General features: G+C 40.3%; 1 protein-coding gene across 1 annotated transcript; it reads left to right on the top strand.

The window, feature by feature from the left end:
- Positions 1-552: 552 nt before the first annotated feature.
- ACSM4 (acyl-CoA synthetase medium chain family member 4) lies at positions 553-25,899 on the top strand. The gene is made up of 13 exons (XM_064376760.1): positions 553-996; positions 2,973-3,183; positions 6,990-7,197; positions 13,615-13,758; positions 14,475-14,631; positions 16,950-17,029; positions 18,654-18,777; positions 19,469-19,549; positions 19,691-19,792; positions 20,850-20,977; positions 21,076-21,175; positions 23,844-23,963; positions 25,467-25,899. Exons 1-13 carry the CDS (start codon positions 796-798, stop codon positions 25,551-25,553), a joined length of 1,743 nt encoding a protein of 580 aa, XP_064232830.1. The 5' UTR covers positions 553-795; the 3' UTR covers positions 25,554-25,899.
- Positions 25,900-27,010: the final 1,111 nt, after the last annotated feature.

Here is a 27,010-nt window from a genome sequence, read left to right as displayed (position 1 = left end):
TGTCTCTTAATCAGAAGCAAAAAACAAACAAACGAAAAACAACAGCAGTCATTAACACTTCAAAGTCACCTTTTACAAGCTAGGCATTTTATACGCTAACGAGTATATCCTCTTATTAAATGCTCACAATAACCCTAGGAGCGAGGTACTATAATTTTCCCTATTTTACAGATGAGAAAACTGAGGTGCAGGAAGATAAGTAAGTACCCAAAGTCCTACAGCCAGAAAGTGGCTGAGCCAGGACTTAAACCCAGGTTTCCAAGCAATCACAATGGAAAGTTGAAGGGGAGAGAACAGGGTAAGCAGGAGCAAGGGAAATGACAGGCCAACTCTTAGTGGGGGAAATGGACATTCATGACAAGTTAACGGGCCGCTTCTACTGGGAGAGGAAATTCAAGGAGAGGAGTTGGCAGACATAGAACAGTGTATAATGCAGTTGGAAGGAGGCTTTGAAAGCCAATCCAGACAGCAAAGTTTCTATTTGTCTGTTGTTTCGTTGGGGCGAAGACAGGAACAGAAGACGGGAGTCTGACAATTCTATAGTTGAGGGGTTTTTTTAGACTCATCTGGTCAAGAGCCCAGTGGCAGGGAGACCAGTCAGTGGCTAACAGCAGCAGCTCTGAGGAAGGATGGGGTGTTTTTCAGGTGTTCCCCACCTTGCCAGGGACACACAGCCAGGAATCCACCTCCCAATCTCACCACAGAGCAAAGAGAGACTGATAGTCTCCACCCATCTCTCCCTACAGGCTGTAGTACTTCTGTGTCCGTAGCAGGAGACAAAGTCCTTTGGGAGCCATGAAGATTTTTTTCCGCTACCAGACATTCAGATTCATCTGGCTCGCCAAGCCACCTGGCCGGCACCTTCACAGAGACCACCAGCTTTGGACACATCTGACTCTTGCTGACTTTGAAGCCATCCATCGCTGTGAGAGGTCGTTGCCTAAAAACTTTAACTTTGCTGCGGATGTGCTGGACCAGTGGTCCCAAAAGGAGAAGGTATAAGATGATGGACTTCCAGTAGATTCTTGGTGTCCCCTTACCTCTCAGCCTTCCATTTCCTTGTTCTGTGGTCTACCACTCAATTTCAATGCACTCTTTCGCCCTCTTGGTTTTCTTTGTTTGTTTTCCAGTGGCCCTCCCCTCTCCCCAGGGAAGATCTTAGGTCCTCAGCCACATATGGCCGGCTGGCTCTGGAGCCTCCCCTGTCCCTGATCCCCGTGGTGGTTCCTCACGGAGTTATGCCTCTTCTCCTTCTCTTTTCTGCAAGCCCCACACAATAGCATTTTGTTTTCAAGCTGGTCATGGGCTTATCCAAAAGGTAGTAAATTGAGTTTTGGTTTCATGAATACAGTTATCACTGGAGTAGTTAGGAGAGAAGCAGAGGTTGACAGGAATAAAGGAAGCAGCCCTTATGCAATGTTTGCAGCGTGGCCTCAGGACGAGGTCTCTGTGTACTCCCATGCCAGGTACTGAGCTAAACACTTAACCCAGCAGTGCTGATCGAAACGCACCAAAGAAACCATGGATATGAAGATAATGTTAGGTACTAGACAGACAAGGTATTAAATAATATTGAATCGTTCTTCCTGTTAAACACAGAGGGAAAGCCTTCCTTGAAAGCCGTTGGGTCTTTAACACTTAACACTTGCTAAACATTCTCTTGAATAAAGACCACAGGCAGAAATTAATCATCTCTAGATAAAATTTAATGGCATAGTTTTGTTTTTAGAGTATTATATTTCAATAACCTATTTTTAGCAAGTGTTAATAATTGTCCAATAATGGTGCTGATTAAATGTATATTCCTTCCTAAGTAAATGTGTACAAGTAAAAAGTGAGTCAGTGTAAAGAAGCATACGAAATAAAGAATAGTGCAGGTGCAGACAGAGCCGACAGAAACAGTGATACTTCAGTGACTAAAGATTGAGAAACACTGACCTATATTATTTCACCAAATCCCCATAACAACCTGGGAGGTTTACAGACAAGGAACTTGACCTCAAAAAAGCTAAGCTACTTATCCAAGGTCACACAGGACCGAAAGAACATAAACGGAGTCCCTGATCTCTACAGAGGTTGCATCCACAGGGAAGAGACACACCTGTCATATCATAAATTGGAGTTGTCTGGAGTATGAGCACAATGATGAAGGAACCAGAGAAGTCGGTGGGGAAACAAAGAGAAGCCTGAGAAAAGCTCACAGACAAACTGACATGTCAACAGGGCTTTTAGGTATTTGCCAGCCAGAGAAGATAAAAGCAGCATTCTAGATAGGGGAATGAAGGGGGAACAATTTTTTTTCCAGGTAATACATAAGGCAAAGAGGTTTTGCAGTACGGATGACTCACGGTGTAGAATGATGGGGAAGAAGTTTCCTCTAGAAGTCAATCAATTGATGCCTCCCTTGACGCTGCTCCTTGTGATTTGTGAAAACCACACCTCAGCCTTCGGGTACAAAGAGATGTCTGGTTCCCAATCAAACTTAGTAGATCAATTAAGGTTATTTGGATAGGACAGAATCTAATTTAAGCAAGAAAGAAATTTATTCAAGGAAAATGGGAGAGCTCACAATTGGGCTGGAAGCTGGAGAGTCCATCTCAATGAGGACAGGAACCAGAACAGCTCTCTGGGGATGCATAAGCACCAATAATCCATAGACAAGTTTTGTATCAACCATTTTCTATCTTTTGATTCCTCTCAGAAAACCAGAAAGTCCAGAGAGAGACAGTCTGATTAGTCCAACTTTGTTCAAATGCCCACCCACTGCTCAGGGAAGGGTAAAATCACCTGAGGAATTCTCTTTTCGAGGGTGTGTTCAATAGGAGAGGAGCAGTTCCCTCAAAGACAAAGTCAGGGTGCTGATAGCAGAATGCACCAGAACCGGTGCCAAAGGGGAGAAACAGCAGATGCCCCATGTAAGAGTAATCAGTCACGTTAACCTACTCCTCTCTTTCCCATGTGTCGCCGGCCAGACAGGGGAGAGACCAGTGAACCCAGCCCTGTGGTGGGTGAATGGCAAAGGGGATGAGGTAAAATGGAGCTTCAGAGAACTGAGCTCCTTTTCCCAAAAAGCTGCCAACGTGCTCACCAAGCCCTGTGGCCTGCAGAGAGGAGACCGGGTGGCTGTGATTCTGCCCCGAATCCCTGAGTGGTGGCTGTTAAATGTGGCTTGCATACGAACAGGTCAGTGCCAATATTTAACATTCTAAATCATGCAGAAACATAGAGACTGAAACTCAAGAGTTTTCTGAAATGTTAGCTCTGATTAAAGCTAAGTGTACAGAAGACCAAAAAAAGAAGAGTTAGGGCAATCATGATGTAATGATAATAACAATAGTATTGAGAGGGAGGTATTAGTGGGATAACCATTTTGCAGAAGAGGAAACTAAGGCTCAGGTTAAGAAGCTTGCCAAGGTCGGTCGGGCATGGTGGCTTACGCCTGTAATCCCAGCATTTTGGGAGGCCTAGGGAGGCAGATCACGAGGTCAGGAGTTCGAGATCAGTCCGACCAACATAGTGAAATCCCGTCTCTACTAAAAATACAAAAGATTAGCCAGGTGTAATGGTGTGCTCCTGTAATCCCAGCTACTTGAGAGGCTGAGGCAGAAGAATCGTGTGTAACATGGGAGGTGGAGGGTGCAGTGAGCTGAGATCGTACCATTGCACTCCCGCCTGGGCAACAGTGCAAGACTCTGTCTAAAAAAATAAAAATAAAAACAAAAAAAATTAATAAGAAGCTTGCCAAAAGTCACAATTAGAATGAAATTCTATTCAATCACAGCTAGAAAGCTATGCAATTAGGATTTAAAAACAAAGCTCTATAAGAGCAAATTTGGGTACCAACGTCACCTTGCAGTGCTGGATTATCTAGGACGCGGTCATCCAGATGATCCAAAATTTACTTCTCTGAATATATTTGGATTCTCCCTAATAAAAAAAAAATACAAGAAGAAAAAGTATTTTAGAACACCAGGACTTATAAGAATATGATTGGCAGATCCCAGCTCAAAAATCTCTACCTTTTTTTCAGACTGACTAAAGTATTCAATGACACACTTTCTCTCAAAGCAGTAATTTATAATTTACCCCAAATAAAAATTCGGACAGAATTGTTTCCACTCTAGGACAGGAGTTAGCAAACCATGGCATGTTGGTTGGGTACCTACTTATGTAGGCAGTTTTAATGGAATACAGCCATGCTCATTTATTTATGTACTGTCTATGGTTCTCTTTGTTTTACCACAGCAGAAATCTTCATTGAGATGGAGACACTACGGCCCACAAAGCCTAAAATATTTGCTATCTGGCCCTTTATTGAAAAAGTTTTCCAATCCCTGCTCTAAAACATGACATAAATGTTTATAAGTCAATTAAAAATAAATAGGAATATCAAAGGATAGAATACTGTAAACAACACAAAGATGTCTATGGCAATGTTAATAATAATAAAAATTTGAAAACAACTAAATAGAAATGACCGAATAATAATAGATGAGACCAAGTTTAGTGGAGGTGGGTGTGTATAAGTGATTAAAATTATGCTATCTCAATTTGAAACACCTCTAATATGATAATTACAAGGATTTCGTAATGCTGTCGAAAATGTCCTTACTGCCAATGTTAACTAAAAACAGCATTATATAAAATTTGTTTATATAAAATTCTTTTGGCATTCACTAAAAAAACTTGCAAATGTTAAACCAATTGTAGGTTGAGAGTAGATTAAAGGTGGTTTGTTATAAAAAATACGTAATATTGCTTAACGTAAGTTATGAAATTTATAAAATAATAACGAAAACCAAGCACACAAGCTGAATGGTTAACATAAACACAAAATTAAATGTAAAGCAAGCAGGTGAGATTATATTTTCTAACTCAGAATTATTAAATCTTCCATGAGAATATCGAAATTGTACAATACCACATAGCAAAATACTTTGTTTTTTGCTGTAAAGTGTATACAGTAAAGCTTAAGATATTTGCTATCTGAAATCCACTAAAAGAAAACTTCCCCCAATCCTGAAGCTAGAGGTCTACCCATTGAGTACATTCATCACCAGTCTACCAAGGGTAGTAATTATTTGTAAGTCACTGAGAACAAGTGGTTTGTAAAATGAATAATCTTGTATTTTTATATGGAGTGAATACTCTAAGGTGTTTTCTTAATCAATTTCCTTATCCTTATACATTTATTTGCTTTCTCAAGAAGGGATGATATTTAAAACCTTTCACATACATTCATAAAATAAAGTCTCCTTCCTAGCAATTCAACTCCACATTTTTGTATCTAGCAAACTTCAGGGAACTCACCAAGAAATAAGTAGTTTGGCTCATAGCACACATCTTGGGAGTCTGGGAAATGTATCTTTGAATCTTTTCAATCCTTTGCCGCTTACTGACTTTGTGACCCTTGGGCAAGTTATTATTTATGTAGTGGGATTAATTTTAAGTGCGATATCAGGCACATAATAAGTGCTCAATAAAGAGTAGCGGTTATGCGTAATACTTTATACACACTCCACTTCTTCTCTTCAATAATTCACTTTAGAAAGTACAAACTACCTTGTCTCTTTCATCTAATTCGGCCATGTATGTTTTTCCCAGAATGAACTGGTACTTCAAAATCCGAGATCTCCAGCCAGTGTTTAGGATGAAATGAGGAGGTGAGATAAACTAAGCATTGCCAAATAGTCTAGGCAAAACTTGATGATGCCAGACCACTGGAATCCATAGAGTTGAGGGCTGGCTCTGCCACACACCAGGTATGACCAAATCTCATATTCCATCAATGGACACAAACCACATGGCCATGGACCTACCAGGGTTGCTTAAAACAGTAGTCTCTAGGCATCTATCAATAAAAATATTTAAGATACACATCTTCCCATCTGTGTATAGCTACTTATGTGGTTCTACTGCACTAACATGTTATGCATATTATGAAACATACAAAAATGAGATAAAAGCATTTAAAGAATTTTAGTTTCTCAATCTCTAATTCTTTAAATTTTTAAATATTATTTTAAAAGTTAAGCAGAGATGGGGGTCTTACTATGTTGCCCAGGCTGGTCTCAAACTCCTGGGCTCAAGCAACCCTCCCACCTTGGCCGCCCAATGCACTGGGATTACAGGTGTGAGCCACCATGCCCAGCCAATAATTTTTTTAAATTATATTTTCATTTCTTAGTCCCAATGGATTGTCGAAAAACTCACTTTGGAGACCACTGGTTTTTTTCTGTTTGTTTGTTTGAGACAGAGTCTCATTCTCTCACTCAGGCTAGAGTACAATGTTACGATCTCAGCTCACTGCAACCTCTGCCTCCAGGGTTCAAGTGATTCTCCTGCTTAGGCCTCCTGAGTAGCTGGGACTATACGCATGTACCACCTCGCCTGGCTAATTTTTGTATTTTTGGTACAGACGGGGTTTCGCCATTTTGCCTGGATTGGTCTTGAACTCCTGAGGTTGATCAAGCAATCTAATGACTTTGCCTCCCAAAGTCCTGGGATTAAATATGTGAGCTACCACACCTGGCAGGAGACCATTGCTTTAGAAGATTGAATGAGATAGTGCTCATGAAACGTGTTATAAGTCATAAAGTGCTATTTAAGTGGAACATGATGATTCAAATGTTGTGTTAGAATGTTACATAATAACAACCCACCATTATAATGTCTACTATATTACAGACACTTATTATTATTATTCCCATTTTACAGATAAGGAAAGAAAAGCACAGAGAGATCACGGTCACAAAGCTAGTAAATTGCAAGGCCAGGATTAGATCCATGGTCTGTCAAACTCTGAAGCTCTAAGGGATCTCTCAGGGATCAGGGTCCTATGCAATATCCTTGGGGATTAAGGCAGAGGTAGCTGAAGGATGGATTGTGATGCTTCTCCTCACTGAAGCACAAAGCCCGTCTTCCACAGTGCACGGCTTACTAAACGAACAGCAGTTCTGTTCAGTGCAGGGACCTCTTGTCCTTCCCAGGGATCATCTTTATGCCAGGAACAATCCAGTTGACAGCAAAAGATATCCTCTACCGGCTGCGAGCATCCAAGGCCAAGTGCATTGTGGCCAGTGAGGAGGTGGCCCCAGTGGTGGAGTCCATCGCAGTGGAGTGTCCTGACCTTAAGGCAAAACTCCTGGTGTCTTCACAAAGCCGGAATGGGTGGCTCAGCTTCCAGGAGTTATTTCAGTGAGTATTTTTCCCAGCCAATCTACACTGCCAGCAACAACGCAAATTATAGCAACATCTTGGAATCTCTTTGCCTCCAAGGATTCAGGAACACTGTGAGTTGATCTGGGCTCTTATTCAGAAAAGAATTACCTAATATCCAGGTATGGTGGCTCACACCTGTAATCCCAGCACTTTGGGAGGCTGAGGTGGGTGGATCACATGAGGCCAGAAGTTCGAGACCAGCCTGGCCAAAATGGTGAAACCCCATCTCTATTAAAAATACAAAGATTAGCTGCATGTGGTGGGGCATGCCTATAATCCTAACTTCTCAGGAGGCTGAGGCATGAGAATCGCTTGAACTTGGGAGGCGGAGGTTGTAGTGAGTTGAGTTTCCAAAAAAAGAAAAAGGAAAGTATTACCATTTAAATCCATTAAATAAATGGATTTAAGGGCAGGAGAAAGGGCTGTAGCTCTGCCTCCATCCTCCTGCTTTCTTCTGTGGTCTATCGTGAGTACCCAGTGTGGGTTGGCGCCTGCTTAAACCCAGACCGCATCTCCCACCACGCTCCCTTTTCTTCCTCGAACATGCCCTCCCTCACTCAGCACCTGCTGTTTCTTCTGCCTGGAGTGTTCTTCTTATTCCTTTTCATGAGTGGCTCCTTCTTGTCACATTTTGACTCAAATATTTTATCCTAAGTGAAGCTTTCCTTGACCACACTGCCTAGAATAGAACTACAAGCCACTCTATTACGTCCTCCTCCTGTTTTGTTCGTCTCACTCATCACCATCTGCATTATCATGTCCAGTCATCCACTCCCTTATAGAGAGTCTTTTTTCCTCCTCTAGAGTTGGGTTTGGCAAATTCAGGCCCACAGGCCAAATCCGGCATGCCACCTTTGTTGTTCTTGTTGTTTGTCTCTCTCTCTCTCTCTCTCTCTCTCTGGAGACAGGGTCTAACTTTGTCACCCAGGCTGGAGTGCAGTGGTGTGATCTCAGCTCACTGCCACCTCCGCCTCCGGGTCCAAGTGATCCTCCTACCTCACCTTCCCGAATAGCTGGGATGAAAGGCACCTGCCACTATGTCTGGCTAACTTTTTTATTTTTACTAGAGAGGGAGTTCCACCCTGTTGGTCAGATTGGTCTTGAACTGCTGACCTCAAAGTGATCTGCCCACCTCAGTCTTTCAAAGTGCTGGGATTACAAGCGTGAGCCACCATGCCCAGCTCTGTTTCTGTAAATAAAGTTTTATTGGAGTGTATGCATGTTCATTTATTTACATGTTGTCTATGTAACAACAGCAGAATGGAGTAGTTACAACAGAGACTGTGTGGCCCACGAAACCTGAGATACTCACTATCTGCCCCTTTACAGAAAAAATTTGGCAACCCCTGCCCTAAACCATACGTTGTAAGAAAACAGAGACTTTGGTTGGTCTATCTCTAGTTTCTAACACATAAATGGTGCTTAATATTTATAAATGAATGAACAAAAAAGATCACAACTGTGGTTTTCCTTCTATGTAAAATGGGGGTAATTATACTGTACATATCCCAAGTGTTGTTTTGAGGATAAATTCAGTAAATGTGTGAGAAAGTGTTTTTTAAGCTGTAAAAAATGAGTAAAATGTTAATTAATGGCATTATCCTTCAAAGAGGTGTTGAATAGCTTACGTTAAAAAAAAGTTCTTTCAGAGAAGTTTATAGAAAGAGAAGACATGTAAACCCCACTGAATAATAGAGTAGTTTTCTTTGTTAGAATGAAATTTTATCCTACTAATTAACATCAACCAAATGCTATTGGCCAATCCCAAAATTCTTTCCCAAGGGCCACACCAGTGAATACTGCTTGTGTCTTTTATAAGCTGTGTAACCTTGGATAAGTTAAATAACATTGCTGAAACTCTTTATCTTATCTGTAAAATGGAGATTATGATAGTATCTACCTCATGGGGTTGTAGAGGATCAAATGTGATAAAACATGTAAAATTCTTAGCTTAATGCCTGGCACAGAGTAATTATAAATATCACAATAATTATAACTGCTATTATTCTTATTATTAATCTCAAGTTAACAAAGTCATTCAATAGTGTAGTGATTCGTAAGGTAATGGTATTTATATTATTTGAATATGCATCTCTATTAGTAAAATACTTTTAACATACTCTCCAATACATGTATTTATTTATAAATTATATATTTGTACTTTTGTGCATTATACAAACCCCAAAATAAAAATTTTAGAGGATGAGTGAAACAATACAATACTTTTTAACATATCCTCCAATACATGTATTTATTTATAAATTATATCCATGCCCTTTTGTGCATTGTACAAACTCCAAAAATAAAAATTTTAGAGGATGAGTAAAACAATTAGATCACCCGAGATCTAGCCTGAGTGACAGAGACCTTGTCTAAAAAAAATTTTTTTTCATTTGCAATTCTTTTTTCTTCTCTATGCCAGTTGCCTTGCACACTCCCTAAGTGGCAAGCACTTCCGCTTCAGAGACTCCTGTCCTAAACAACTTTGCCATAATCTGTTGAGTCCTCAAGAATCTTTAAAGGTGCCACAAAATTTACAACAGATAAAGGACTTTAAATTCATGCGGATTTCCAATGGAAATTTGCGCACTTTGGGAGCAGTTTTCAAGACGGGAAAAAATTCCTCATTTTAAAATAATGACTTTGGAGTGTCGTAACTCCAGAAAGGCCGTGGACTGTATCTCTAAAATCTAAATGTCTCATTGCCAACAGTTGGCACACACAGCAATAATGTGGGCTAATTTTACATTGTTAGAGCAGATCTTCTATTCAAGAAGTTCATTTTAAGGCTTCTTGCCCTCCTTCTGCCTCCCAAGTATAGAAGTCCATTAACACTTTCCAAAATATTCAGAATGGGATGATGGAAAAGGTCACAATTATAAGCCAGCCTGATAGTTCTCTTTTTCTGTCTAGTACAAAGGGCCTTGTTCTGTGGGTCCAGAACTCTGGATTCTGATCATGAGGGGGTCAAGATGGTGTTCCAGGCATAGGAACAGCGTAACCAAAGATATGGAAGTGGAAATAAACAAACAAACCAAAAAAAAAAAAAAAAAAACCCCAAAACACCCTAAGATGTGCAGGGAATGGATTACAAGCAGTTTGTTTTAGCTAGAGAACAAAATATAGAGTCAGAGTGAAGGCTGGAAGAGCAAACAGAGGCCAGATTATGGGAGACCTCATATGCCATGCTATATCTTAAACTTGACCCTGTAAACAAGGGAAGCCATTGGTGGGCTTTAAGCAGAAAGTTCCAAGGTCAGCTTTGGATCTTAGATTGATTTATCTGGCAGATATATACAGGATTAGTTTGAGGGAGAACAAACTGGAATCAGAGAGACCATATTAGAGCCTAATCTAGGGCAGAGATAATAAAAAACTAAATCTGAGCTCTGATGAATAGGATGGAGGAAAGGAAACACACTACAGAACTAGCAGGACTTAGAGAGTTTTGGGTGTGGAAGATGAAGGAAGAAGGAGTCAAGGCTGAAGTGTCTTTTGGACTTAGGCAATTGGCGGGTGGGTACCGTTAGTTGGAGAAAGAGCCAGTAGATGAGGTTAACTTAGTAAGTTTAGAGTTGGGCATACGAGATTGAAGGGTGTCTGAAGATTCAGATGTCTAGCAGGTAGTAGATACATGAGTCTCGGGGACAGGAGGCAAAGATACAAATCCGGAAGTTATTAGTATATAATTAGTTCTGAAATCTGGAAAGACATAACTCAGAACTCAAGTATTCAAGGAAAGGAAGTCAGATAATGGAATCACTGCTTGAAAATCTTCTTGTCACTCACAGATTGTGTTATTTTTTCTTTTAGAAAGATAGACAGATGGCTGGATAGATGAAAGATAGATAAGTAGATAGGTACGTAAGTAGATGGATGGATGAATAGATGAAAGACAGGTAGGTAGATAGATAGATAGATAGACAGACAGATAGATAGATAGATGCCTTCTATGAAAAGGTTTCCATACTGGATTGAGAAATGTTTAAACATAAGAAGTCTCCCCACAAGGTATTAGATTCTGTGAAGAAATGCCCCTCTCTAGCCCAACACATGTCAACTTTACTCTATGTATATACTGAAAAGAAAATATAGTTGAATGAATTATCTTTTGTATTTTAAGGGGAGGAAGCAAGTTATCAAGAAAACCATACTAATCTTTTATGAAACTATTTTTAAATAATCCTTACTGTTGGCCAGGCACAGTAGCTCATGCCTGTAATCCCAGCACTGTGGGATCCCGAGTGACCCTCAAGGCAGATCACATGAGGTCGGGAGTTCGAGACAAGCCTGGCCAACATGGTGAAACTCCGTTTCTACTAAAAATACAAAAATGAGCTGGGCATGGTGGCACCCACCTGTAGTCCAAGCTACTAGGAAGACTGAGAAGAGAGGATTGCTTGAACCTGGGAAGTGGAGGTTGCAGTGAGCTGAGATTATGCCACTGCACTCCAGCTTGGGTGACAGAGTAAAACTCTGTCTCAAAAAAGAAAAAAAGAAATCCTCCCCATTTTTACTGTTTCAATGACAATGTCACTCATTCAAAATCAAGATGAATTAAAGTAGTATCCTTATCTCTGTTCTCTTCAACCAGAGAAATTAAAAATATGATACACCAGACAGGTGTGGCAGCTCATGCCTGTAATCCCAGCACTTTGGGAGGTTGAGGTGGGCAGGAGTTCGAGACCAGCCTGGCCAACATGGTGAAATCCCGTCTCTACTGAAAATATAAAAATTAGTCGGGTGTGGTAATGCATTGCCTGTAGTCCCAGCTACTTGAGAGGCTGAAGCAGGAGAATTGCTTGAACCTGGGAGGTTGAGGTTGTAGCAAGCCAAGATCACGACACTGCACTCCAGCCTGGGTGACAGAGTGAGACTCCATCTCAAAAAACAAACAAATAAAATAAAAATAAAAATATGATACATCTGTCTCAAAAATTCTCAGATACTATACCAATTATCCATCACTGAGTAACAAACCATCCCAGCAATTAGTGGTGTAAACAGTAGTCATTTTATTTGCTCATGATTCTATGGGTTGCAAAGTTGCATAGGGCTCAGCAGAGGCACTGGGTCTCTGTTCCGCATCAGCCTGACTGGGGCTCGAGTATCCAAGGCAGGTACACCTTGAAATCAGGCTGGCTGCCAGGTGAAGCACCTCAGTTTTCCTGCACATAAGCCTCTCTGTCCAGCAGGACAGTCTAAACATCTTTATATGGTGGCTAAGTTAGCCCGCAAGGTAAGTGAAAACTATGAAGCTTCTTGAGACCTAGGCTGAGAAGTCCCAGAACTTGTACCATAGTGTACTAGTGAAAGTAAGTCATGAGACCACCCCATATCCAAACAGACAGGACATAGGCTCTGCCCTGCAATGAGGGAATGGCATACAAGGATGATTTTTTACTCAATGATGGATAATTGATACAATATCTAAGAATATTTGTGCGGGGATGGAAGGAATCATGGAGTTATCTTTGCAGACAATCTTACACAGAGATTGTTATCAGTTTAGTGAATTCAGTGGGTCAATGGATTCATTCATCTTCCTATCACGCCACCCTCAGTATAAACCCAACATGGCCAGGGTAGCTCCAGACATCCTGTACTTGCACAACAATACTCAAAGGCCATAAAACAGAATGGGCCGGGAAGAAGGCTACATCTCTTCCTCATGACTCTTTGTAGAGCAAGGAAATATATTCCACTACAGTCTTACATATCATTGTCCATAACTGCATCATGTGCCCAATCTTAAAGGAATGAGTGTGACTGGCTTAGATTAATCAAGATTTGCCCCCAGGAGCTATATGGGGACAATCTCCCCCGAAGCACTTGATTGCCTGATATCGGAACAAAGTCCGATATGAGTACAAGGAAGAAGGAGACAGCTATTTGGTAAGCAACTAGCTGTGCCTGCCCCAGATATCAAAGATACTGAACAAAAATTATTTAAAACTTTGATTCAAATGCCAAAAGATCTTCCTTTAAATAATGAAAACTCCTGAAACATTAATAGCAATTTACAAAGATTCAATGCTGATTTTTAAAAACTCACAGATTTTCTTTTTTTAAAAAAGCCCTTGGGGAAAAAATGTTACAATACATAAAATGCATGTATTTTGTTATTAATATTGAAAGCGATCTTGGCTATTTCTTTACCCTACAGGGAGCTAAAGCTTAAAAAAATAAAAACTGGGCTGTTCAATGTTAGCACTGATCTTCAAAGTCCAGCTAAGATTTCTGGAGGAATTCCGTTCAGGAAAGCTTTGGATTAGGTTCAGTTCTGTTAACTGTCTTCTGGTAACAAGAGGGCATAAGTAGCAAGAAGAAGAAATATCAGAGTTAAACTGGTCTGCCATCTTCCATCACCATCTTGGGGTCCATATTTTGCAGACTTGCCTCTGAAGAACACAGCTGTGTGGAAACAGGAAGTGAAGAACCAATGGCCATTTATTTCACCAGTGGGACCACAGGCTCTCCTAAAATGGCCCAGCACTCTCAGAGCAGCCTCAGCATTGGGTCCACCCTCTGTGGAAGGTAGGGAAGAAAAGTCAGTTTGTTTTTGGTGAACTCCCCCCAAAGCTGCCAATATGTGTATCCAACTAACTGATACTTCTCCTTCCATTGCTATAAGATATTGCCCACATAATGGCTACAAAACAGAATTCTTGCTGGCCCTGCCCAACCTAGCTCCGTAAATGGCACCATCTAACCAGCTGAGCAAGCAAGAGCTTAAGAACCGACCTTAATTTAATCCCTTAACAGCATGTCTGGCTTCCTTTCCACATTGCCAGGAAGGCCTACTCAGAAAGGCCTTCCTAAAAGAGAGGCTGTCCTACAGTTGTCACATTGGCATTTATTAATATACTTAATTCACTTTATTGTATGTTTATTCACTATCTGTCACCCTAAAATAAGAGCAGAGATTTGGTCTACCTTGCTCACTGCTGTAGAACAGTGCCTAGCGCATTTTGACTTAACACGTATCTGTTGCATCAATGGACAAACTAAAAGAATCATGCCAAACCCAGACTCCCACTGTACTCTCAGACCACCTGGGATTCTGAAAATGCCCTTAAGAAGAGTAGAGGTAGAATCTGTCACCTTGCCTGGGGCTTCTCTTGACCCTTCTCTGTAGCCCTGAAGTTTTAGGGGCAAGGTCACCTCTGAAAGATACTAATTTTTTTGCTTTTGTTTTTAATTTTTGTTTAGTTTATCTTTGGTCTGTATTGCTGCTTCTTCATATCATTTAGGTATTGGCTGGATTTGAAGTCCTCTGATATCATGTGGAATATGTCTGACACAGGCTGGGTCAAGGCCGCCATTGGCAGTGTGTTTTCTTCCTGGCTTCATGGAGCCTGTGTTTTTGTGCATCAGATGGTACAGTTTGACACTGACACCTTCTTAGATGTAAGTCATGTCCTCCAGCTAGATAGATCTTTAGAACTCCTCATCTCCTATGAAATCACAAAGAAATGATTCTCAGAATACAAGGCTTCTTGGGCTTCTGGAAATCATTTCTTTATAAGAAGCAAAGTCTCCAGGGCCCTGGCTTTTGGAACGTATTTGACAGAATGGAGGGGTAACAACTGCAACACTCTCAGGCAGGAAATCCAGACTTGTGCTTCACATAGCTCAGGATTCGCTATTGTTGCTAAAGCTGTAGCTACTTAAGAATCTGGTTCTAAATAACAAATTAGAAGTCTGAAGTCTAAACAAATACTTTATTTCTGATTCAATGAAACAAAGATAATAGCTGATAAACCAGAACTCTTGTGCGGAGTGGAGATTAAAGGTGGGGGTGTCTTTCTCCCAGAGCAGCTCCTCTTATTCTCCCCCAGCCTATGCTTCTCACTTTGTTAATTCTCAGAACCCAATACTCTTCTGGAAACCAAGCATGCATGCCCTGCCTTCTTAACCAGGGACAGCTAGATTGGATATAAGATAACTCCAATTTCTTTAGTCTTTAGAAAAATGAGATTCAGGCCAATTATTTTTCAACCATGACAAATTTATTAAGTTTAACAAAATATATATTGTTACATACAAATTATACCTGTGTGTGAATAAAAGCTATTCACCTGTCTTTTGCTAACTGGTCTGACAAGATGGTTTCAGGCAGCAGTCTGCAACGTTTTTGGTGCCAGGGACTGGTTTCATGGATGACAATTTTTCCATGGACTATGGGGAGCAGGGAGATAATTTGAGGATGATTCAAGTGCATTACATTTCTTGTGTGCTTTATTTATATTATGATTAAATTGTAATGTCTAATGAAATAATTATACAAGTCACCATAATGTAGAATCAGTGGAAGTCCTGAACTTGTTTTCCTGCAACTGGACAGTCCCATCTGGGGGTGATAGGAGACAGTGACAGATTATCAGGCATTAGATTCTCTTAAGGAGCACACAACCTTGATCCTTCATGCACAGTTCACAATAGGGTTCATGCTCCTATGAGAATCTAATGCCACCACTGACCTGACAGGAGGAGGAGCTCAGGTGGTAATGCAGACAATGGGGAGTGGCTATAAATACAGATAACGATTTTCTCCTTCACTGTGCCACTCACCTGCTGCTGTGTGGCCCAGTTCTTAATAGGCCACAAATAGAATTTAGTCTGTCCTGTGGGTTGGGGATCCCTGGTTTAAAGGCCTTAACATAACACAAAGTTAAGAACACTAATATAAGAACTGAGATCTCCGCATCAGGTTTACAAAGTGCCCTAAAGTTGGTAAGTTAACTTTGCAGTTTCAAAACCCACATTTGTAAAATAAGAATATTTTTATTTTATGAATCATGTGTGTATTTTAAGTGTTATAAAAACCTTTATAGATTTATACTATTCTTAGATATATACATTATACTTTATAAAAATAATTAGAATCTATGGAGCAGATACACATGATAGAAATGCTTACTTACAGAACAAATGTTATTCTTTATCTATCACAATCCAGATAGCCCAGACACGTTTTGAGAGCCTTCTCCAAAATACTTAAGTTTAATACAAATTGTCAATACATTAAGGCATGTAGTTAGAACTTCTCCAGAAGGAGGAGCTCTAAAACATTAGTATTTTTCTAGATTTAAGATGCCTAGGCCATATGTTATTTAAGAAGCCAGAGACATAATGAGCTCAGCAAACTTTTTAAAATTAAGGCCTAAAAACTGCTTATTTCTACATTTATTCAACTTACTCAAAAAGCCTGATATATTTTATAGGAATGGAGCTGGAAAGGTGCCAGTAGGTTAGCTCATACATCCATATTAATACTGTCCATCAATACATGGGCAGGAGGTTACAAGATTACACTATAAAAGGTAATCTGTAGCCCCGAGGAAGAATAAACCAGTTCACACTTTGGGTTTCTCAAATTCAGCAATTCACTTGTTGAATTAGATTGTGTGTGTCTATTACTGTAATATTAATATATATACACTCTTTCCAGTAATTGGAAATTCCCAACAGATACACAGTCACTAGTGACAAGTAATAAATATTTGTTTTCTTATTCCCAGTAGTGACCATGGGACGGTGGTCACACCTATAGCTGTGTGGAAACAGGAAGTGTAGAACGAATGGCCATTTATTTGAACCATTGGTTCATTTATATGAACCAATGGCACATATTAATGGAAGAGAATGACAGGGTGTAGCTCTCAGCTCTAGTCACGGCCTTTGATGGATCACTTCTGACATCTGTCTCTTTCTCCATCATCCAGACACTCACCACTTATCCCATCACGATCCTGTGCAGTCCTCCCACCGTGTACCGGATGCTTGTGCAAAAAGACCTTAAGAGGTACTTGGGCAGAAATCTCCATTTGAACCACAAACAATATCTACCATCCAGCATTACAAATCTCCCTTTTTCAGCACAGGGTAGCCCAGGCTTTCCTCAGTCTTACCACTACTGATATTTTGAACCGAATAATTCTGTCGCTGGGGGACTGTCGTATGCATTATAGAATATTGAGCAGCATCCCAAGACTCTATTTGATGCCAGTAGCACCTCCTCCTCCCCATTTGTGAAAACCAAAAGTGTCCCTAGGCACTGCCCAATGTCTCCTGGGGGGCAAAACTGTCCCCTAGTCTAAGAACCACTGGAATATCCTCTAGGACAACTGGACACTTTTCCAAGGACAACCAGACCTCTACAGTCCCAGAACTCTCACTCAAAAAATTTGTCCTTAGTTCTACTCTTTTGGAAACATTGTCATTTAGAACCAGCCCTCAAAAAAGAAAGAAAGAAAAGCACATTTATACTCCTTTGAAGAAAAGCTAACAAGGTTTATGACTTGAAGTTCAGATTCAATTTAGCCAAACCATATGAACATCCAGTAGAGCCGCAATGTATATTCGTTTAATTCAAACTCAATACATGAGGAAAGAAAGGAAGAGAGGGGCAATTTAAGTACTGCAGGCTCGTCCATCCTCTTTTGCCACCAAGGTGTGGTTGCCCGAGGGGAAAGTGCTATGCGAGACAAATAAAGCAAATATGAATCTTCTCTTTTCCTAGTCAGTGTCAACTCCTTTGTTCCTATGTCATGGCTTTTAAAACGAGAGCATCTTGCTCACGTTTCAAGAGCAATTCAGGGACTACTCAATGATTATTTTGAATGCATATGATTTGTATTCTACCTATATCCTCTGGCCCATTTGGCCATATCACAGTGTCTCAGAAGCAGGCTAGTCCAGACTTTTTCACCTATATCCAGTAAGGCTGGTGGTTAAAAGCTAAGCTCCAAAGTCAAATAGGCAGGGCCCTGCTACTTACTAGTAGTGTTGCCTTGGACACTCAAGATAATCTTGCTAAGACTCCACCAACTCCATCTATAAGACTGGATTAAGAGTCCCCTCATAAGGCTGCAGTGAGAATTTAATGTAAGTGTCACGCTTGGTGAGATCACCCTGACAAGTGGGAGGTGCCTGGTACAGAGCATCATGAGTATCAACTCAGTCCTCTATTACGTGGAAGTCTTTGGGCAAGTTCTTTAACCTCTCTGAGCCTCAATGTCCTCATGTGTAAACAGGGGTTGAGAGGATTCTAAGAATGCTTGTAAAGCTCTTACAATATACAACCGTTCAATCAGTATTAGCTGTTATATCATGTGGCTCATCATAAGCACTTAGTATCATTAATAGCATTTTCTCCTGCCTTTTTACATCTTTAATAGCTGAGTTCTCCTCCACCTGTTACAATGTAAGCTGTCAGGAATTTTTGTAATCATCTCTATCTAGTGTGCCCTCATATGTCCAGAACAACGTCTGGCAATATAGTAGTTGTTCAACAAGTATTTGTTGAACGAACTTTCCTAAAACTTGCCTCTCCTAGTTGCTATGCTTGCTGCTTGCATGTCCTAATTATCTTGAAGTGAAAGCCCTCATTCCTCTTAAAAAGACCCCATGCAACTCTGTCGCTTCAGATACAAATTCAAGAGGCTGCGGCACTGCTCTACAGGAGGGGAGCCACTCAACCCAGAGGTGCTGGAGCAGTGGAGGGCGCAAACTGGGCTGGAGCTGTATGAAGCCTACGGACAGACAGAAGTGGTATATCTAAAGGACATTTATGTTTAATATATATGGGGGCCTTTCTGCCCCAGGATTGTCAACTGAGCCCCTGAAGTGCCTCCACTCCACTCTGGATTTTTATAGACTTTCCCAGTATACCTCACCTTGCCAGTAGTTACCAAAACCGGCAGATTGCTCAGTTAGGTTTTGCTGAAGGGGAAGGATGATTATTCCATCATTCCTGCCTCCCCCTCATGCAGGAGAAATCTCAGAGGTGTTAGGGATGTGTGAGGTTCAGAACTGAGCAGCTCATCTTTCCACTGTGCTGGAAAGAATCCTCTGAGAGCGTCCATGGGGAACTGATTCCAAAGAACACTGAATGGAGTCTGAGGAGTGGTTTTCGGAGTGTGGTCCTCAAACCAAGCAACATCAACATCATCTAGGTAGATTTGGCAGGAATGCCAAATTCTTAGACCGCACTTCATACCTAATGAATCAGAAACTCTGGGATAAGGCCCATCAAGCTGTGTTTCAACAATGCTCCAGAATCTCAAATTTGATTCTAATGCACACCCAAGTTTGAGAACTGCCAGTCTCAAATAATATATTTCAGAAGGTGTGCCTGCATACCAGGAAAATCAGTCAAAATCAAATCTTAAGTTTCATTGCCATGATATAGTTTCAGAAAATAAACTTGTGTCTACTTACACAAAGCTTGTCCTCTCAACAGGGAATCATTTGTTCCAATCAGAAAGGCCAAGAAATTAAACTAGGTTCAATGGGGAAAGGAATGCTGCCCTATGATGTCCAGGTAGGTTGAGAAAATACCTGACTGCTTCAATAAAGGAGAAAGAATGTTTCATTTTCTGCTAGTCATTGTATGATTATTCACAGTCTGCTTTCATTTTGTGAAAAGAAATTTTAAGAGCATCAGTTGTTTTTTTCATTCTAGATTATAGATGAAGATGGCAATGTTCTACCACCTGGCAAAGAAGGGGAAATTGCCCTCAGACTAAAGTCTACACGGCCCTTCTGTTTCTTCTCTGAATATGTGGTATGAGGATAGAAAGTGCTAGTCATGACTTGATACAGACTTGGGTTCAAATTTCATTTCCACCATGACTTGCTATGTAACCTTAGGCAAGCAACAAAATCTTCCATCAACTGTAAAATGGGGACACTGTCATGTATCACCCAAGAGTACTGTAGAGATGAAGTTCCAAATGTAAGAAACTGCAGTGGTTATCCTCAGAAAGGAAAACTGGATAGGCTGGAATGGGTGTACAGTTGGGCGGGGCTAGAGGTAGAAGAGGAGCTTTTTATTATACTCTTTAGGATCTTTAGTATTTTATTTTATTTTATTTTATTTATTTATTTATTTTATTTATTTATTTTTTTGAGACGGAGTTTCGCTCTTGTTACCCAGGCTGGAGTGCAATGGCGCGATCTTGGCTCACCGCAACCTCCGCCTCCTGGGTTCAGGCAATTTTCCTGCCTCAGCCTCCTGAGTAGCTGGGATTACAGGCACGCACCACCGTGCCCAGCTAATTTTTTTGTATTTTTAGTAGAGACGGGGTGTCACCATGTTGACCAGGATGGTCTCGATCTCTTGACCTTGTGATCCACCCGCCTCGGCCTCCCACAGTGCTGGGATTATAGGCGTGAACCACCGTGCCCGGCTGTATTTTATACTATGAACTATCTTTAAAAAAAATTTAATTTCCAGCCAGGCGCAGTGGCTCATGGTTGTAATTGTAGCACTTTGGGAGGCTGAGGTGGGAGGGTGCCATGACCCCAAGAATTCAAGACCAGCCTGGGCAACATAGTGAGACCCCATCTGTACAAAAGCATAATACAATTAGCCAGGTGTGGTGGCACATGCCTGTGGTCCCAGCTGCTCAGGAGGCTGAGGTGAGAGGATCACTAGAGCCTGGGAGGTCGAGGCTACAGTCAGCCACTGCACTCCAGCCTGGGCAACACAGAGAGACTCTGTCTCAAAAAAATTAATTTCCTTTAGAAGTTGGCTGTGTCATGTACTAGTCACTTAATGAGTGCCATACCCACCTCTGTTCTGACCAGACTAATCTGCAAGTGTCATCCTTGTTTCCTAGGACAATCCAGAGAAAACCGCTGCCACAATAAGAGGAGATTTTTATGTCACTGGTGACAGAGGAGTGATGGACAGCGATGGGTATTTCTGGTTTGTTGGCAGAGCTGATGATGTCATTATATCCTCTGGGTTTGTACATTTGCCACTCTGAAGAGGCAACAATTTGACAGGGAGGGAGATCTCTTACTTGGAGGACGTGGTGGTCAAAAACTTCTTTTCCTCTTCAGGTACCGTATTGGGCCATTTGAAGTGGAGAGTGCACTCATCGAGCACCCAGCTGTTGTTGAATCGGCTGTTGTCAGCAGTCCAGATCAAATCCGAGGAGAGGTAGATAAATGTCGTTAATTAAAGAAGCAACTTCATATTTTCTGTCCATTTGAGCACTGTAAAGGGTGAACCACGAGTGATCAATCTATTAATTCTCATTATGAGGCATGAATTTGGGCAAAATGTAAATCAGGCAACCAACTTTACAATAAGTTACATCCCAAAGGGGAGGTATTAGAATTCTTCTGATGGCAAGTGACAGAAACTCAATTCAAACTGCCTTAAAAAGAAAAAAGGCATTTGGCTCATATAAGTGACAAATATGTAAGTACAGCCACATCCAAGGGTTCATGTGAGGTTGGCACGACTTAGCCTCTCTTTGCTTTTGGCTCTGCTGTCCTTTATGATGGTTGCATTTGATCAGGTTCTTCCTATTTGATAGTAACCAACTCCAGATATATACAGCTTAGCAGCCCTCCACCCCTTCAAGGAAGGATACAGCTCTTTTTTCAATTGCTTCAAGTAACTCTCAAGACTTCATTTGCCTCCCTTAGATCACATCTCTAACCAGTGTGGTTCAGAGACTGGTATATGCTGAACGTTCAGACTTGGATCATATGCCTAACCTTGGAAGCAGGTGTTGGTGTCAATCCCACCAGAGAGAAGTTAGAGTAATAACCCATAGGAAAATTAGAGTAGTTACTAAAAAGGAGGAACAGATACTGCATAGGCAAAAGCCACAGATTTCACTGAATGAAAACTGTCATGGAACTCAGAATATATTTTCTCACAGAAACAAGGCAAATAGAAAATTGTGGGCCGGGCACGGTGTTCACACTTGTAATCCCAGTACTTTGGGAGGCCGAGGTGGGTGGATCACTTGAGGTCAGGAATTCGAGACCAGCCTGGTCAGCTTGGTGAAATCCCATCTCTACTAAACATACAAAAATTAGCTAGACATGGTGGCAGGCACCTGTAATCTCAGCTACTTAGGAGGCTGAGGCAGGAGAATCACTTGAATCTGGGAGACCAAGGTTGCAGTGAGCCAAGATTGTGCCACGTCCAGCCTAGGTGACAGAAAGACTCTCTCAAAAAATAAAAAAATTTAAAAAACAAGAAAATGGTAGCCAGGTTCCCAAATGCCTATTTAGGACCTAAGGAAAGGGAGTTCTGGCAATGACAGTAATAGCCTTGATTCTAGAAGGAAGCCCTATTTTCCTAATTTTTTTCCTCATGGAAGTTTCCTACAGTACAGCAAGTGACAAAATTTCAAAACAGTTTGTCAGCATCATTCCATGTCTGTACCTCGCTCTCACACACCAGTGGGCCTCTGTAGTGACACCGTCAGTCCCACGCTCTTACCTCCTGTACCAGCTCTACCCTCCATCTATTTCGTTCTCAAAATAGTTTCTTCCTGCCACCATGTTCTTATTCTCTCATTATAAATGATTTCAGCTGAACAGAAGAAACCACCAATTAGAATCAATGTATGGACAATAAATAATATAAATTATGCTTACTAATCTCAGTAATTATCTAATTGGTGGGTTTTAAACAGTATTACAAAGAGAAGCAAATAATATGCGGCAAAATGAGCTCAAGGATATAGATAAATCCTTCCTGAGAGTTTTTTGTTTTTGTTTTGTTTTGTTTTGTTTGAGATGGAAACTTGCTCTGTCACCCAGGCTGGAATGCAGTGATGCAGTTAGAGCTCACTGCAACCTCTCAAACTGCTGGACTCAATCGATCCTTGTGCCTCAGGCTCTCGAGTTGCTAGTACTACGGGTATGCACCACTGCACCCTGGCTAATTTTTTTTTAAGTCTTTATAGAGATGGGGTCTCACTACGTTGACCAGGCTGGTTTCAAACTCCTGGGCTGAAGCTATCCTTCTACTCGGCCTCCCAAAGTCTTGGGGTTATAGGAAGCCACCACACTCAGCTCCTTCCTGAGATTTGATCTTCCGGGATACACAGTCTTTCCTTCATTGAGACCCTCCAAACTCCTTTGAAACTGCATATTCTCTAGGAGCTCCATTTGTCCCCCTGCTATGTGCTTCTAATGGTATAGGTTTCTAACGGAGTAAGTGGTCATCCATAAACCAAGGACTGCCTGTATAATAAATAGGATCAGTCTGATTGAAATGTTAAATACATGTGTGACCTGTAAATAGAACTTAGCTTTCTTGAACTGTTGAAATCCTCACAATCATAAACCATTTACCTGAAAATATTCTCAATCACTTTGGGCTGGGTGCGGTGGCTCAAGCCTGTAATCCCAGCACTTTGGGAGGCCGAGGTGGGTGGATCACAAGGTCAAGAGATCGAAACCATCCTGGCCAACATGGTGAAACCCTGTCTCTACTAAAAATACAAAAATTAGCTGGGCATGGTGGCATGCACGTGTAGTCCCAGCTACTTGGGAGACTGAGGCAGGAGACTTGCTTGAACCTGGGAGGCAGAGGTTGCAGTAAGCCGAGATTGTGCCACTGCACTCCAGCCTGGCGCCTGGTGACAGAGTGAGACTGTGTCTCAAAAAGAAAACACACACACACACACAAAAACTCACTTTGTAACTGTATCCAAGCTTTGTTCAGAGGTAATCTCTGGCATTTGCAATCACACAAACTGTTATTAACAAATAGTAAGCACCTGTGTGCAGCATTGGTTGCAAATCCTTGATGTGTCTGAAAAACAACAGAGCTAGATAAATTAACTTTTCTGTTGCAGGTGGTGAAAGCTTTTGTTGTCTTAGCTGCACCCTTTAAGTCCTACAACCCAGAGAAATTAACTCTTGAGCTTCAGGATCATGTGAAAAAATCAACTGCACCTTACAAATATCCAAGAAAGGCAAGTACTTTGCCCAAAAGTTAAGTTTGGATGTTACCAAATGAGGGTCTAAGCTAGAATTAGATTTTACTGGATTTTTGACTTTACAGTAGCTCATTATATAGGTAAAAGACACCTTTTCAATTTGTTTAAGAATTTTGTCTTTAAAGTGTTTTATACTAGAACAGTATATATGAATCATAAACCAGAACCTTTAATCAACTCTGCAATACCGAATCACTAGTAAGAATCTTTCTAGGACTAATTTGTCCCATTCTGTATGAGAAAAACACGGTGGCAAAGACGTGCCAAGTGCCTTGTTTTTAGGGACAGCACTTGATTCATCTGTCTCAGTACTCTTAGCCCTAATACCCCTATAAATTCAAAGTATATGCCTTTAAGTATCAAGTGACCTCATTTAATGTTCAGAAGAAGATGGTATGCAAAGAAACTATGGAATCCTTCCTGAAACCTTCAAAAAGGATTTAAGAACAATACTACATAAAGACATGAAGATGGCCCTGTAGTTTCCTTCTAACTGTAGTATTGGTTGATATTTACTGATCCTCTGCATGAGATTTCTATTTCATTTAGCATCATTTCAGTCAAAAAGTAGTTAATTTCAGCCTGAAAACTACTCACATTTTCTCCATTAAATTCACTAAATCAGTGACCTTTGACTTTCAGAAAGGCTATTTGAGGGCATTTAAAAATATAGTAGTCTTGGGCCGGGCACGGTGGCTCAAGCCTGTAATCCCAGCACTTTGGGAGGCCGAGGCGGGTGGATCATGAGGTCAAGAGATCGAGACCATCCTGGTCAACATGGTGAAACCCCGTCTCTACTACAAATACAAAAAATTAGCTGGGCATGGTGGTGCGTGCGTGTAATTTCAGCTACTCAGGAGGCTGAGGCAGGAGAATTGCCTGAACCCAGGAGGCGGAGGTTGCGGTGAGCCGAGATCGCGCCATTGCACTCCAGCCTGGGTAACAAGAGCGAAACTCCGTTTCAAAAAAAAAAAAAAAAAAAAAAAAAAAATATATATATATATATATATATATAGTAGTCTTATTTTGAGAGCAAAAAGAGGATTTTTATGGTCAAATCAGCGTGGAAGGGGAGACTGTATATACTGTAAATTATCCCTAAAAAAATCTTCCTCAAAATTTCCAGGATCCAGCCCTGAAAAGAGGAGAACTGTTCTTTTTGTATTTAGCTGTAGTCTCCATTTCCCAGGAACAGTAGAGGCCTAGGGCTAGCTTGAACTAGGGGAAAGCAATGGAGTAAAGGGATTATTACTTCTGGCAAAGCACTTAAGTGAATTTGCACTAAAAACCCGTAAGATGGAGCTACACTGTCACCCTTCTTACGTAAACAGACCAGCTTCTGGTGTCCATGAAATTCAATGAGCTTAGGCTAAGATAATCTCGACTTAAAAATTCTGAGTTTCATGCAACCTCTCTCCTGTTGCACTGACAGTTGGAAGGATGGAATCAAGTGTCTCATAACATTTTTCTGTCAATTAGGTGGAATTTGTTCAGGAACTCCCAAAGACAATCACTGGGAAAATCAAACGCCACGTTTTAAGAGACCAAGAATGGGGACGAATATAATTTGATAAGAAAACTAAAGGGTTGAGTAGTAATATGGTTACTTTCTCTTAGTAATTGCTCCTGATAATTTAGTGACTACTCTCTTAAAATGTTTAAGATCTTTCGTGATTGAAAACTCAACTGTTGAGTTTTTGTTTTTTACTTAGCTAAAAAATTTAAAAGTAAATAAAAGCCTAAAAATATATGGATAAAAATTGTTTTAATGACCAAATTGACAAAGGTAATGATGATGATTTGTAATGTTTAAAATCTAAGGAATCAAATGATTGTGTAGAAGAAGAAAGTGCACAATGAATCTGTATTTCATTTACCTTGTGCCTGATTGATTCAAAATAAAGATATATCCTAAGAACAATGTTCAAGACAATTTCTTCTGCTTAACTTCTTTATGAGACCAAACTTTGAGACCTTAAAATAAGGAATATAAATAATTCAAAAATTAGCGAATTTAATGAAATTAAATACTGTGTTATTGTGCCTCATTTTGAAGCAAATTAACTGTAAAATATCTGAAACTTGGATTTAGGAGTATTAATTATTTAAGGGTAATTAATAAATTTTATATATCTTTCTTTTTAGGATCATGTCCATAACAATTTTTATAATTTGGCATATAAACATCTTTTATTTTATATATATAATATATATTATATATATAATGTATATATAATGTGTGTGCATGTGTGTGTGTGCATGACACACACATGCATACACATAAAGCAAGAGATTTACTAAGAGGCCAAAAGAAACAAATTACAAACACCAATATTTAGGGAACAAATTTATTTTAATTTTTCTGAAATTATCAGGAACTATGAAAAACAAGCTTGAGATCTGGCCATACCAAAAGCAAAATGCAAGTAAAAATAACATTTGAAAACCATGTTTAACCTTGGAGAAACATATATTAAAATACAAAGTTAACACTTTTTCCTCTGTAAAGCTAAACAAGTTTTCTAAACCACAAGACTGCAGGTTTTTTTTTAACTGACATAATTTTTTTAAAAGAAAAGACTAAAGCAGGAGAAAAGCACTCAATTCCTACCTGGAAACTCATCATTTATCAAATAACATGCTCAAATATCAGTAAAAATAAACAGTTAATAACCTGAAAACAAATCTTTTAATGAGTTCAGGTTACAACCAAACACAGGATTTTACAGCTGGGGAAGAAGAGCTTGGATAACAACCAAGCTTTACCAAATACAAATAAATATAAAAGCCAATTAAAAGGCACCAAAATCCTGTCCTCCCTATTCACCTGAATGATTTTAATAATCCTCTTATCAATCCTTTCAATGTAATTTCAACATCATTGAGACTTAACATTCTAAATATCTAAAGCTATGGAAGGTCGGTCCTGCCTATTCTCTTTGCCCCTCTCAAATCCTTCTAATCTGGTTTACCAAGCAAAACCACTAGCTAGGAGGATAAAAATGTATTCCTATGTTTGCTAG

This window comes from Aotus nancymaae, unplaced genomic scaffold (genome assembly GCF_030222135.1).
Source record: "Aotus nancymaae isolate 86718 unplaced genomic scaffold, 86718_ANA_hifiasm-v0.15.2.pri h1tg000016l, whole genome shotgun sequence".
NCBI lineage: Eukaryota > Metazoa > Chordata > Mammalia > Primates > Aotidae > Aotus > Aotus nancymaae.
This window is presented reverse-complemented; position numbering and strand designations above follow the sequence as displayed.

Coding starts and splice junctions, on each gene's coding strand:
- ACSM4 (XM_064376760.1), top strand. CDS start 796: ATGAAGATTTTTTTCCGCTACCAGACATTCAGATTCATCTGGCTCGCC. Junction 19,550..19,690: donor TGCTGCCCTATGATGTCCAG/GTAGGTTGAGAA, acceptor TTTTCATTCTAG/ATTATAGATGAAGATGGCAA. Junction 21,176..23,843: donor CAGATCAAATCCGAGGAGAG/GTAGATAAATGT, acceptor TTTCTGTTGCAG/GTGGTGAAAGCTTTTGTTGT.